The 12,366-nt window shown below is 42.8% G+C and overlaps 1 protein-coding gene across 8 annotated transcripts in view; it reads left to right on the top strand.

Moving 5' to 3' along the window:
- RBBP5 (RB binding protein 5, histone lysine methyltransferase complex subunit) overlaps positions 1 to 12,366 on the top strand; it is a 103,420-nt gene that overhangs the window by 85,251 nt on the left and 5,803 nt on the right. For 7 of the 8 annotated variants that reach the window (XM_075196104.1, XM_075196103.1, XM_075196102.1 and 4 more), the window contains one exon: positions 7,025 to 7,219. In XM_075196104.1, the coding sequence (XP_075052205.1) occupies positions 7,025 to 7,219 (195 nt within the window). The remainder of the gene's footprint in view (positions 1 to 7,024; positions 7,220 to 12,366) is intronic. The other variant, XM_075196107.1, reaches the window with a different exon arrangement.

Genomic DNA, 12,366 nt, shown 5'->3' with positions numbered 1-12,366 from the left:
TTCATGTTGAGAACCTTATCTGGTGTTTCAAGACGATAGGGCAGTTCTCAGAACAGTTTCGGTGTTCACGGACGATCCACAAGTGTCTGGAACAGGATCTATGGAATTTCTGGATGTAGTCAGAGCTTTCCGAATCTATGTCCATAGGACGTCAAAGATTTGTCGCGTAGATTCTGTTTATTTTATTTGACTTCTCAAAACGCGGTTGACCAGCCTCCAAGCAATCTATTGCTAGATGGCTTACTTCGACTATTAAGCATGCTTATATCAATGCTAACCGACCTGTGCCAGATCATGTTGCCCATTCTACCCGTTCTGTGGGGCTTCTTGGGCTGCGTGAAATGGGGCCTCTGCTGACCAGTTATGCAGAGCAGTCACCTGGTCCTTGGGCGAGACCTTTACTAAATTTTACAATACAATATCTTTGCTTCGGCAGACGCCAGTTTTGGCCGTAGTGCTCTACGTGCCGGGCTGTCAGAGCGGTCCCTCCCTTAAGGGGGCTGCTTTAGACAATCCCCATGGTGGTAGTGTCCCCCAGATAGGATGAAAGAGAAAAGAGGATTTTTATACTTGCGATAAATCTGTTTCTCTGGTTCCTTTTGGGGGACACTGGGTTCCCTCCCTTCTGCTCTTCTGCTGTTTTGGTCTTTGGTTGGTTGACTCCCCTTCCTTGGGGCTTTATACTGAAACTGAAGGCTGCAGGGGGATTGCAGAAGGGAGGAGTTTGTCAGCAACATACATTAACACAGTTAACTAGTTATGTGCCAAACTCCTCCTCCCCTCACACAACCCATGGTAGCAGTGTCCCCAGGATGGAATCAGAGAAACAGATTTATAGTGAGTATAAGAAACCTCTTTTCTTGCCTATGGTGGTTCTGGCCTTTAGAGAAGGGATTGCTCCTTCCGGACCGCCTTCCTCTGTTAGTCTGGCCGTGGTCCGGGCTTTATGGGTTTAAGTGGTCTGCTGATTGCAGGTCTGACTCTCGTTTTGTTCTTAACGATTCTCATAGGAGAGGTTGGCCGGCCAACAAGCAGACCATTGTTCATCGGATTAGGTCTGATTAAGCTTGCTTATGTGTGTAGAAATCGGCCTGTGCCTCAGGTTCTCATGGCGCGCACTCCACGTGTGGTGGGGGCTTCCTGGGCTGCTTGCCATGGAGCATCTGCAGAGCAGCTGTGTAGGGCGGCAACTGGGTCCTCAGTTCATACCTTTTACAAGGTTTTGCCAGTTCAACATTTTTGCATCTGCGGGCGCTAGTTTCGGCCGCAGTGTTTTGCGGATTGGTAGACCAGAGCAATTCCCTCCCTTAGGGGCCACTTTAGAAGTTCCCCTTGGTAGCGGTGTCCCCAGAGTGGATGAAGGAGAAAAGAAGATTTTTGTACTTACGTTAAATCTCTTTCTCCGATTCCACCTGGGGGCTCTGCGTTCCCTCCCTTTTGCTGTTCTGCGGTTAGTTGTGGTGTTGAGCCCTTTTCTTAGGACTTTAGTATTACTGAGGTCTATTGGGTTGCAGAGGGAAGGAGTCAGCAGCAAACTTAGTTGTTAACTATTTAAATGCCAACTCCATGCGCCCTCATTCAACACCATGGTAGCAGTGTCCCCCATATGGAATTGGAGAAAGAGATTTAACGTAAGTACAACAATCTTCTTGTTTGTTACTCCTGAATACATGTGGAGTGCATCTGTATTATTTAGGAAGAGGAATTTTGGTGCTTAATATTTATACCACTCTTAGAATTTGGATTCGTGTATGTGCATTTCTAGGAGGGTTTCTCAATAGTAGCCCTAAGAGAATCCCTCATTTTTCTTATTTTTGAAAATTGAAATCACTTCGCTGTTTTCTCTTTCTATTGGGTGTCAGTGGTTTTTAATCTAGAGATTTCACCATTGGGGATCCTATGGTGGAAGGAGTATTCACATATGGTGCATATATATATGATATTGGGAATATTGCATTATGATTGTTTCCTTTTGTATTTGAGGATATCTGTTAGTTTTACTTCAACATTGTTTCAAGTCATCTAAGAATATTAAGCCGATTATTGAAAAATCATTTGAACTGGTCTTGAAGATTCAAAGGAATAGTGCTCTGTGGGATGATTCTATATATAATTGTTAATAAGAGACTGTTTCATCCGAATGTTTACATATACTTTGTTATTCTTTTATGTCAGATTATTTCTATGTGTAAGCAACATCTTTCTATGTCATATTTCTGTATGTATGCGTTCAGCGCCATAATACCATATCTACCATTGTATGTAAAAGTAGTGGAGGGTGTTTGGTGAAGCCCTTTTTGTTATTTGTTTTGGCTGCAGATTTGTGTTGTGCAGCTAGTCACTACTTCTTACCAATCATACAAGGGATCCATAGGTGTAGTTGCCATGTCTGTTCCTTGGAATTTCCATCTGATGTACCTGTTATATCCAGTAGCAATGCTTCCATGGATGCTCAAGGTAAAAAGAGAGGGCGTTCAGGTGATTCTAGTAGCCCCAAGCAGGCCCAGAAGGCCTTGATAAGTAGACATGCTAAGCATGACAGAGGGCCCAGAATGACGCCTACCTCTAAGTCCAAACCATTTAGTCAGGGTCCCTGCTGGCAACAGAGTTTATCTCGACTTTCTTTAACATTATGGCTGACACTTGATTCTTAGATCTAAGGGTTTTTCTGACAGTGAGGCCCATACCATGCTCAGGGCTCTGTATCGGGCAAGTACATCTCCTGGTGTGAATTGATGGGGTTCCCTACCTCCTCTTTCTAGTCGAGCTGATTACTGCTGTTTCTGCAGGATAGTCTAGAAGGGGGATTAGAACTCCGCTATTTAAAGGTTCAGGTCTCAGTCCTCTTGGTTTTCTTTCCTCCAGTACAGACTTTCTTGCAGATAGTGATGCATGTGCAGTCTCCATACTTCTCCCCCTCCACCCCCACAGCTCAGTGGGATCTTGGTCTAGTGCGCACAGCCTTTCAGCAGCTTCCTTTCAAACCAGTTTATTTGGTGAAGTTAAGGTTCCTTACCTGGAAGTCTAGGAGAGTTTTGAAGCGTAAGTGCTTTGTCCTGTAGATCTCCTTTTATTCTGCTGAAGAAACGGAGCATTGCTTAGGCAGAGGAGCTGTGCTAGGTGGACATTTTCACAAAGTGCTACAATTTCAATACTTTTGCAACCAATTTGCCAGTTCTGGGCATACCTGGATGCAAAACCTTGACTTATGAGCTTACACTGCCTTAGTGATAGCTTTGGGATGTACCCAGTCTTTCCCTCTCCCCCCCCTTCCTCTCACTGCTATCCTGGTTAGGATTTTTGTTCTGTACTTATGGTTCTGTCATTTGGGCTTTGTTGAACAATTACTTAGGTAGAGTGGGAGGAGCTTGAGATTTTGCCAGTAAATCTAAAGTGCTGTCTCCTGTCACCACACTCTATAATTCAGTCTTCCAGTGTCCCCCAGAAATTACCCCAGTACCCATAGTGAGAAGAGTCCATGGTTTTGCAATGCAGGGCCAGGAGCCTCTGGCAAGGGTCTTGGCGAGTGTGTTTACTTTGCTTGCCAGACAAATTCTCGTTCAATGCTGTCATCTATCAACCTGTATTGCTTAACAGAGGGGTCGTAAGTTGGCTTTGAAGATTAAGCGATGAGGCTGGCAGTAGACACCTCTCCCCCTTCCATCTAAATTAGTGGATAGATAGGCAGACTGCAAATGTTTTAGGAGATATGGCCGGTGCTAATCAGTGACACCTTAGTCCCAGAGATAGACTCTTGGAAGTATCATCATCATCATCATCATTTATTTATATAGCGCCACTAATTCCGCAGCGCTGTACAGAGAACTCATTCACATCAGTCCCTGCCCCATTGGAGCTTACAGTCTAAATTCCCTACTATAGACACACACACTCACACACAGACAGACAGGGAGAGAGAGAGACTAGGGTCAATTTTTGATTGCAGCAAATTAACCTACCAGTATGTTTTTGGAATGTGGGAGGAAACCGGAGCACCCTGGGGAAACCCACGCAAACACAGGGAGAACATACAAACTCCACACAGATAAGGCCACAGTCGGGAATTGAACTCATGACCCCAGTGCTGTGAGGCAGACGTGCTAACCACTAGGCCACTGTGCTACCCGCATCAAATTTGCTCCTCTACCCCAGACATATTTTTTTCAGTCAACTTCGCTCTGCACATGTCATCTCTTTGCTCTTTCCACAAACACATGTTGTATGTGCTATTACACAAACTTGTTGTGGTTCCTAATAGTGACTGATCAGTTTGTCCTATTTTAAGCTTGAAATCTTTCAACACATTTGTAAGGAACTTCCATTTCTAGGTGAAATTGCTGCACTTGGTGCTGGAATAGTAGTGGCTCATGGAGCAGGGAGCAGTTATGTCAATCAATATGAAGGAAGACGAACTCCATGTTCTCATCTGCCTAGAGTATCACCAGTTCCTTTTCGTTTGCGATCCTAGACCAACTACTTCACTTTGTGGTATTTTCCTTCTGCCAACTGACTCTTTCAAGTGTGTTTTACAGAGGTGAGGTCAACGGACAAGCGTTGACCTTATTATTGATAATCACTATGGTTCCTTACCTTACTAAACTTTATTTTATCATGCTCTGTCAAGGGAGGTTAGTTCTGCTAGCCTACACCTAGCTTTAACGGCTCTGTGAAGATACCAGGTTTTCTGGCCCATTTCTACCCACTTTCACTCTGGCTGGCCATTCACGGGTGCCTTCTTAAGCCTACTTAGTACCTTCTAAGGTTCTCATTAGTCACTCAGTCAATTGCAGTTAGAAAAGTACAGCAGTACATTTATTGTAATAAAAACAACACTAGAATATTATGTACACTCAGTAAATAAATGCCAGGCAGGTTTACCACATTATCTGTCCCTTACCCCACTAGCTTAAGGAGTTAGTAACCTGAACGTCCGGCCTTGACAACCTGTGGATCTGACAATGTATTTCACTGGTAGAAAACGGCAACTCTAAACCCAGCCACCCTGTAGCTTTCAGTCCAAGATTGAATATCCCCTCCCCCCTAGAGTGGCTCCTTTATAGCTATGTTCTAATTTCACATTGTTTTCCCCTCCCTGGGCAACACCCTGGATCTATTCTTCTTAACCATTGGTGAGTACTGTATCAGGGTTGGAGGGGGAGTGGAGATGAGCTGTACTTCCACAGAAGCCACCTGCTGGGCTCTAGACAAAATGTCTGAACTAGTCATGTTGAGAACAATGGATACCAATTGGCCTCCCCCCTCATCTGTATCCTGCAATCTGGTCCTTACCCATAACCCACCTGGCTTCACTTTAAGGACAATGACAAACAGTTTCCATGCAATATCAACAAGATACAATATACATATTTACAATGAGCTACAATGTTCCCTTATCCACATGTAATTAGACACTGCAGTGGTATTCTGTTGAGCTGAGGAACAAAAACAAGGGCTATAAAAAGTACATGCTATAATCCACATTTTGTGAGAAATGGGGGACAGGCTGTTTACAGTGTTATCAAACTCGTTTCGTCACAGGCTCTTTCAACTTATGGCTGTTTGAACAGTAATCCTGAAAGACATCTGGAAGTTGATTAGAGTATAACTTTCCTGGATCTGCAATACTTGGTACAGACCAGTCCAGATTCTTCCTTTCTCAGTAAACGGTCTGTTTTTTCAATGGGCTAAGAGTCTATACTGTCAACTCCTATGGCTGGCACGTGAGTAAATGCAGGTTCTAGGACTGGTGGCAGTATTTGGTGCTCTACCATAGCATGCTCCATCTTTAAATTACTCTCACCACAACCTCAATCTGCCCTCCTTTGTCACATCCTGTGAACATCTCTCTCTTGGTGAATGGCTGACTTTCAAGTTGGCTTCCCCAAGTTATCTTGTGTCTCTACGAGATGAACAATGTCTTCCCCATAAATTTTCTGAAACTGAGGATGGTGCTCAACATCATCCATTGGACTGCTACCATGGAAAAGCCATCCAATATGTGATATGTCACATCATTGGCATTGTCAAACTGTACAATCGATAGGGAGACGCGTCGGGAGAAAAGTTGCCAAGGATCCTGACATGAGCACAGTAGCATGTCCCTATTCTTACCAGCCGCTCACATCCTAGGAAGTGAAAGCTGTCTTGCTGACTTTGGAATCATGAGCAGTTGGATCTGGGCAAATGTGCACTTTATCCAGAAGTGTTTCACCAGCTCATGCTCAGGTGGGGAACACCCAAGGGAGATCTAATGATCTCTCATCAAAACTTTTAGTTTTCATGGTTTGTGGTTCGATACTCAGACCCTTTAAGTGGAGCCATCAACACCTTTTTCTTAGGGAATCTACCACACATGTTTTCAACAAGATGACCACCTGCACAGTGTTTAGCACTTCTGCCTTACAGCACTGGGGTCATGAGTTAAATTCCCGACCATGGCCTTATCTGTGAGGAGTTTGTATGTTCTCCCTGTGTTTGCGTGGGTTTCCTCCCACACTCCAAAACATATTGGTAGGTTAATTGGCTGCTAACAAATTGACCCTAGTCTGTCTCTGTGTGTGTGTGTATGTTAGGGAATTTAGACTGTAAGCCCCAATGGGGAAGGGACTGATGTGAATGAGTTCTCTGTACAGCGCTGCGGAATTAGTGGCGCTATATAAATAAATGATGATGATTCTGGTAGGGAATACAATTTTACCTAATGCCAGCATCCTAATAAAGCGTAGGAAATCACCATTTGTTTTACTTTTACTAAATAGTTTAGTTTGTTCCTTCTCTATTTCAGCACTAATGTGCTAGGAGTTTTTCAGGGAATACGCCTGATCTGTGTTGCTATGCAAAGTTCTTTAAAAATGTAACAACTTGCAAAAGTAGTAATTTAATTGCGGTCATGTTTTTTCTTTTGATTTCCTATGTGCATAGGCCTTAATTATGTTCTCTTTGAAGTATAGCTTGTTTGTTTACATTTTCAATGTACACTGACTGATCTTAATATGTTTTATTTATTAACTTTGCCCCCTGACAGAAGTTCACCCACTGCTGGGAGTGAAGGGGGACAGTAAATCCAAGAAGAAGCAGTCAGGACGGCCAAAAGGAGCTAAAGGTAAAGAGAGAGACTCTCCATTTAAACCGAAAACCTTCAAAGGTGACAGGGGCGGCATGCCTCTGGATGCAGCAATGAAAGGCAGATCTCAGAGTGAGCTGCCACAAGTGCTGACAGGTAAGCACAATACAAATAGGTGCAGAACCTCATCTCTGCTTCCTGTAACTCTGGCTTCACGCAGACGCCATCCCCTTGCATGCTCCTCTTAAACCTTTCATTCCAGTTGGGGACCATTCCTAAAAAAAATCAGAAGGGAGACGAAACAAATACAAGACCGATAGTTTTGCTGGATACCCACCTATTTTATTTAAATTTCTAGAGAACACAAAAGTAATGAAATTGAACTTTCTATAGCTTATACAAGACTCCAGCTCGAGCAGAAATATTTTTTTTTATGTCTGATGTTTTTGAAATTGGCCTTGAATATTAAAAAGCTTGTCAGGCCAGTAGACCAGCACAGGGGTTAAGACACAAAAAAAAATAACAAATTGTAAATTTCATGCACATAAAGTGACATTGCTCATTTCAGTGCACACTCCACAGCATTTATAAGCAATACAGTAAATATCAGAGGTATTGTTCCCCCTCAATGATTGGTTTAAGACTCGAGTATCATCCTTGTCTCTCCTGATTGCAGTAAATCATTCCGTTTGTGCAAAAAGTGAGTGCAATTACCCCTTTCTGTATCCTTTTACACTGGTTTCATACACACCTTATGTTAGGCTATGACATGTGAATAGGGTAAAGTAGTCCAGGTGTATTACCAACCATATAAAATAGAAACTAGTTTTGGGGCTTGTTAAAGCAGTTGATTTGAGTTAGCATTCTTCTATCAGCTGTTTTATTGTTTGGCTACTTCAACTTGATTAAACATTACCTGTTAATTCCTGCCCAGTATTTGCATCAGTCTGTCTAAATTCTTTTTACTCTCTGGGACTGCAGTAATCATTAGAAATTCAATTGAATTCCCCTAGTTTGAGGGTCTTGAGCATGCACGCGATACAATATTTTTACTTCACCCACTCTGGGGGACACTGCTACCATGGGGTTGTATAAGGGTGTATGGAGTTGGCAAATAGTTAACAGCTAAGTTTGCTGCTGACTCCTCCCCTCTGCTGCAACCCAACAGACCTCAGTTTTAAGTGCCCAAGGAGTTGGGCTGTTTCAGTACTGCTCTGCAGTACCTGCTGCTAGATTAGTTTTATTATTTTCTTAGTATTACTATGTCAGTGAGGCTAGGAGTGGATTAGTGTTATGTTTTACACTGGTTCATTTAGTTTTTAAATGGAATATAGTTTTGTTTTTGTTTGTTTAAAAAAGAACAAGAAGAAGATAGGAAAGAATCAGGCTGCAGGCAGTGACAGCCACTATGCGACGGTCACTGTATTCTCCAGACTGGTTCGGCACTGCCACGGGCATAGAGCGCGGGGACTTTGTCTGAGGAGCCAAGTCTCCCGCTGAGACGGAGGGGGGACTTGGATTTCATCTGGCCACAATCTGAGCACAGATTAAAAGGCTGCAACGCAAAAGAAACAAAGGAGAGCTATAATAAGCAAAAGCCTTAAATGAGCGGGTAGGATAATTCTCCCCAAAGCAAAAGCCTCCAGTGTGGGGAGTGTAACAGAGACCCCCCACCTCCCCACTGATTGGTGTACTCCAAAGATGGGAAAATTCAGCTAGAGTTTACCTCGGATGGATTTCAGTAATGGAGAATCCATCTGCTGCTGGCTTCCCTTCATTGCAGCTAAGTACCCTAGTGGGGGAAGTTGTTTTTGATATAATTCAGCAGAGTTTTATGTGTGTGTGTGTGTGTGTGTGTATGTATATATATATATATATATATATATATATATATATATATATATATGTATGTATGTATATATATATATATGTATATATGTGTGTATATATATATATATATATATATATATATATATATATATATATATATATATATATATATATATATATATATACACATATACATATATATATATATAGGGTTATAACTAGACTCTATCTGCACTTAGGTGAATTTTCACAATATCTACCACTTTTACATTATTATTACCACAGATATTTATATTACTGTTTTGAGGCTATTAGCCAGAGTCTGAACTAGTAATTATTTTACTGTATTTTTCTCTGTGAAAGTTGCCTAATCTGTATTTCTTTAAAAAAAAAAAAAAAAGAGAAATCTAATGTCTGGTAAGAACAAGAATTTTTGTGCAAAATGTTATTGCTGTTCACAATACTCTGTCAAATTATCTGTGGGGCAAAAAGACCAGGGGGCTGTTTGTGCACAGTGTGAAACTGTCCTCAGCAGAGCCGGGTTTAGACCTCATGGGTCCCTAGGTAAGATATTGGTTTGCCCCCTCCCTGAAACAATCCATAGCACTATATATTTTTAGCATAGCATATACTCCTATAGTTAAGTAGAAGGGTAAGCTATGTGCTGCTTCTCCTGCATCACCATACGGCCCCTCATTATTGTCCCTCTCATCACACTGTTCTCTCCTTTACCATTACACTGCATCACACTGTGGTCCCAGCAGTTAAAGAATAATGACCATGGACCTCATATTTTGTCAATATTAAGCTCAGAGGGCGAAGTGGAAATTTAGAAGTGGGGGTATGAAAAATGTAATGGGACTGTAAACAAGTGAATGGAATTTTATTATTTTACAATGAAGGCCGTATGAGAAGTAGCGGTATGGCACACTACCATATACACCCCACTTTCACCACTGCTTACCTTTCAATTCACACAAATTGTACCTTATCTTTAACTAAACTTGGGTATTAATCATAATTAACATGTCAAGAAACTGCAGTTCAGGGTTAGCAAGCCCAATAATAAAAAAAACAGCAGTTTCCTATCACTACCACATCACAGACCGTCTGCCTCTACAGTTACTGTCTGCAGCCCTCTAACTACAGAAACATGAAAAAGTGCTGGACTGTAATCATGTTAATATGTTGGTCTTCTGCATGAATCCCTAAGTGCAATATTTAAACAAGTCAGACCTTCTCATAATATAAATCCCACCAGATTCAGGATAGTTGGCAGACTGTCCCGCTTTCTCCTACCTGTTCTCGTCACTTTCACCACTTGTGGCTGCTGTGTCTTTACATCAGTTGCTGCTTGTCTGGATCCTGGAATGTTGGAGGCCCTATTTGGAAGAAAAAAATGGGTAAATTAAATTTAGTAAACTCTAACCAGCCCCAGTGTTAAATCCGTATAGCACCCACATTTAATAAATAGGCCTCCCTCCAACCAAAACATTAAATTAACAGCATAAACATTTAATAAATAAATGGATTTATATACTTACGATCAATCTGTTTCTCTGATTCCTTCTGGGGGACACTGCTACCATGGGGGTTGAGTGAGGGGGGCAGGAGTTGGCACATAACTAGTTCACTTTTAGCTGCCGAAAGACCCCTCCCCCTGCCAACCCCGTGAGTACTCAGTTTAATTATAAAGCCCCAAAGAAGATAGGCCAATCAACCAAGAATACACAGAAGAAGAGCAGAAGGGATAGAACACATTATCCCCCAGAAGGAATCAGAGAAACAGATTTATCATAAGTATATAAATCCCTTTTTCTCTTTCATCCATCTGGGGGACATTGCTACCATGGGGACTTTCTAAAGCAGCCCCCTTGAAGGGAGGGACCGCTTTGATAACATGGCACGTAGAGCACTACGCCCAAAACTGGCGTCTGCCGACGCAAAGACATGGAATTGGTAAAATTTAGAAAAATGTATGGACCGAGGACCATGTGACTGCTCTGCAAAACTGATCCGCTGAGGCCCCATTTTATGCAGCCCAAGATACCCCCACAGAACGGGTAGAATAGGCAAGAATATGATCTGACACAGGACGGTTAGCACTGATATAAGCCTGCTTAATAGTCTAAGCAATCTATTGCTAGATGGCTTACTTTGAGACTGGCCATCCATGTCTTGAGATATCAAACATAACAAATAAGGAATCTGTGCGGCGAGTCTTTGAAGTCCTCTTCACATAGATTCGGAGAGCTCTGACAACATCCAGAAATTTCATTGTTCCTGTTCCAGGCTCTTGAGGGTCTTCTGTGAACACCGGAACTACTATTTCCTGGTTTACATGAAAACCAGAAACTACCTTTGGTAGAAACGATGGAACAGTTCTAAGAACCGCTCTGTCATCCTGAAAGGCCAGATAAGGTTCACGACAAGACAGTGCCCCCAGCTCGGAAACCCTCCTGGCTGAGGCAATAGCAAGAAGGAAAACCACCTTCCATGTTAAGAACCGTAAGTCTGCAGACGGTAACTGTTCAAATGGAGGCTCCTGAAGCATATTAAGGACCAAATTAAGATCCTAAGGAGCTGTGGGTAGAACATATGGAGGTTGGATATGTAAGACTCCCTGCAGGAAAGTCTTAACATCCGGTATTTCTGCCAGACGTCTGAAAAAACACAGAAAGAGCCTAAACTTCTACTTTTTAAAGATCCTAGGCGAAGACCTCCCTCCAGGCCTCCTGGAGAAACGCAAGAAACCTAGCAAGATGGAACGAATGTGAATTGCAGTCCTTGTTCTTCCACCATTTAATGTATGTAAGCCAGATATGGTGGTATATTAGAGCCGAAACTGGCTTTCTTGCATTAATAACTGTATCCACTACCCATGAGGAGAGCCCTCTGGATTTCCAAAGGCTGGCTTCAAAAGCCAAGTCGTTAAATTCAGCTGGGTCAAATCCTGATGCAGGATAGGCCCTTGAAGGAGCAGGTCCTCTCAAAGAGGTAACTGAAAACCTGGATATTCAGCCATTAGAAGAATCTCCGGATACCAGACCCTCCGCAGCCAAGCTGGAGCCACCAGACTGACTGGCAAGCCTCCTTGCTTGACTCTCCGAAGGACCCAGGAAATCATGGAAATGGGTGGAAACCGATTACCTAACCTGAAGTTCCATGGCATTGTCGGCACATCTACCGCAACTTCCAAGGGATCTCTTGCCCTTGAGCAAAACTCTGGAACTTTTTTGTTGTGTCGAGACACAATCAAATCTCGATCCCCACCGATCGACCAGGATCTGAAAGACCTCCGAATGAAGAGCCCATTCCCCCGGCAGAACATTGTGACGACTTAGATAGTCTGCTTCCCAGTTGTGAATGTCTGGAATAAAGACTGCTGAGATGGCGGGGACGTGTCTTTCGGTACATGCGAAAAAATGATACGTCGCCTGCATCGCTCCTGCACTCCTGGTGCCTCCCTGCCT

Source organism: Mixophyes fleayi, chromosome 2 (assembly GCF_038048845.1).
Source record: "Mixophyes fleayi isolate aMixFle1 chromosome 2, aMixFle1.hap1, whole genome shotgun sequence".
Taxonomy (NCBI): domain Eukaryota; kingdom Metazoa; phylum Chordata; class Amphibia; order Anura; family Limnodynastidae; genus Mixophyes; species Mixophyes fleayi.
The sequence above is the reverse complement of the archived record's forward strand: the minus strand, read 5'-3'. Positions and strand labels throughout refer to the sequence as shown.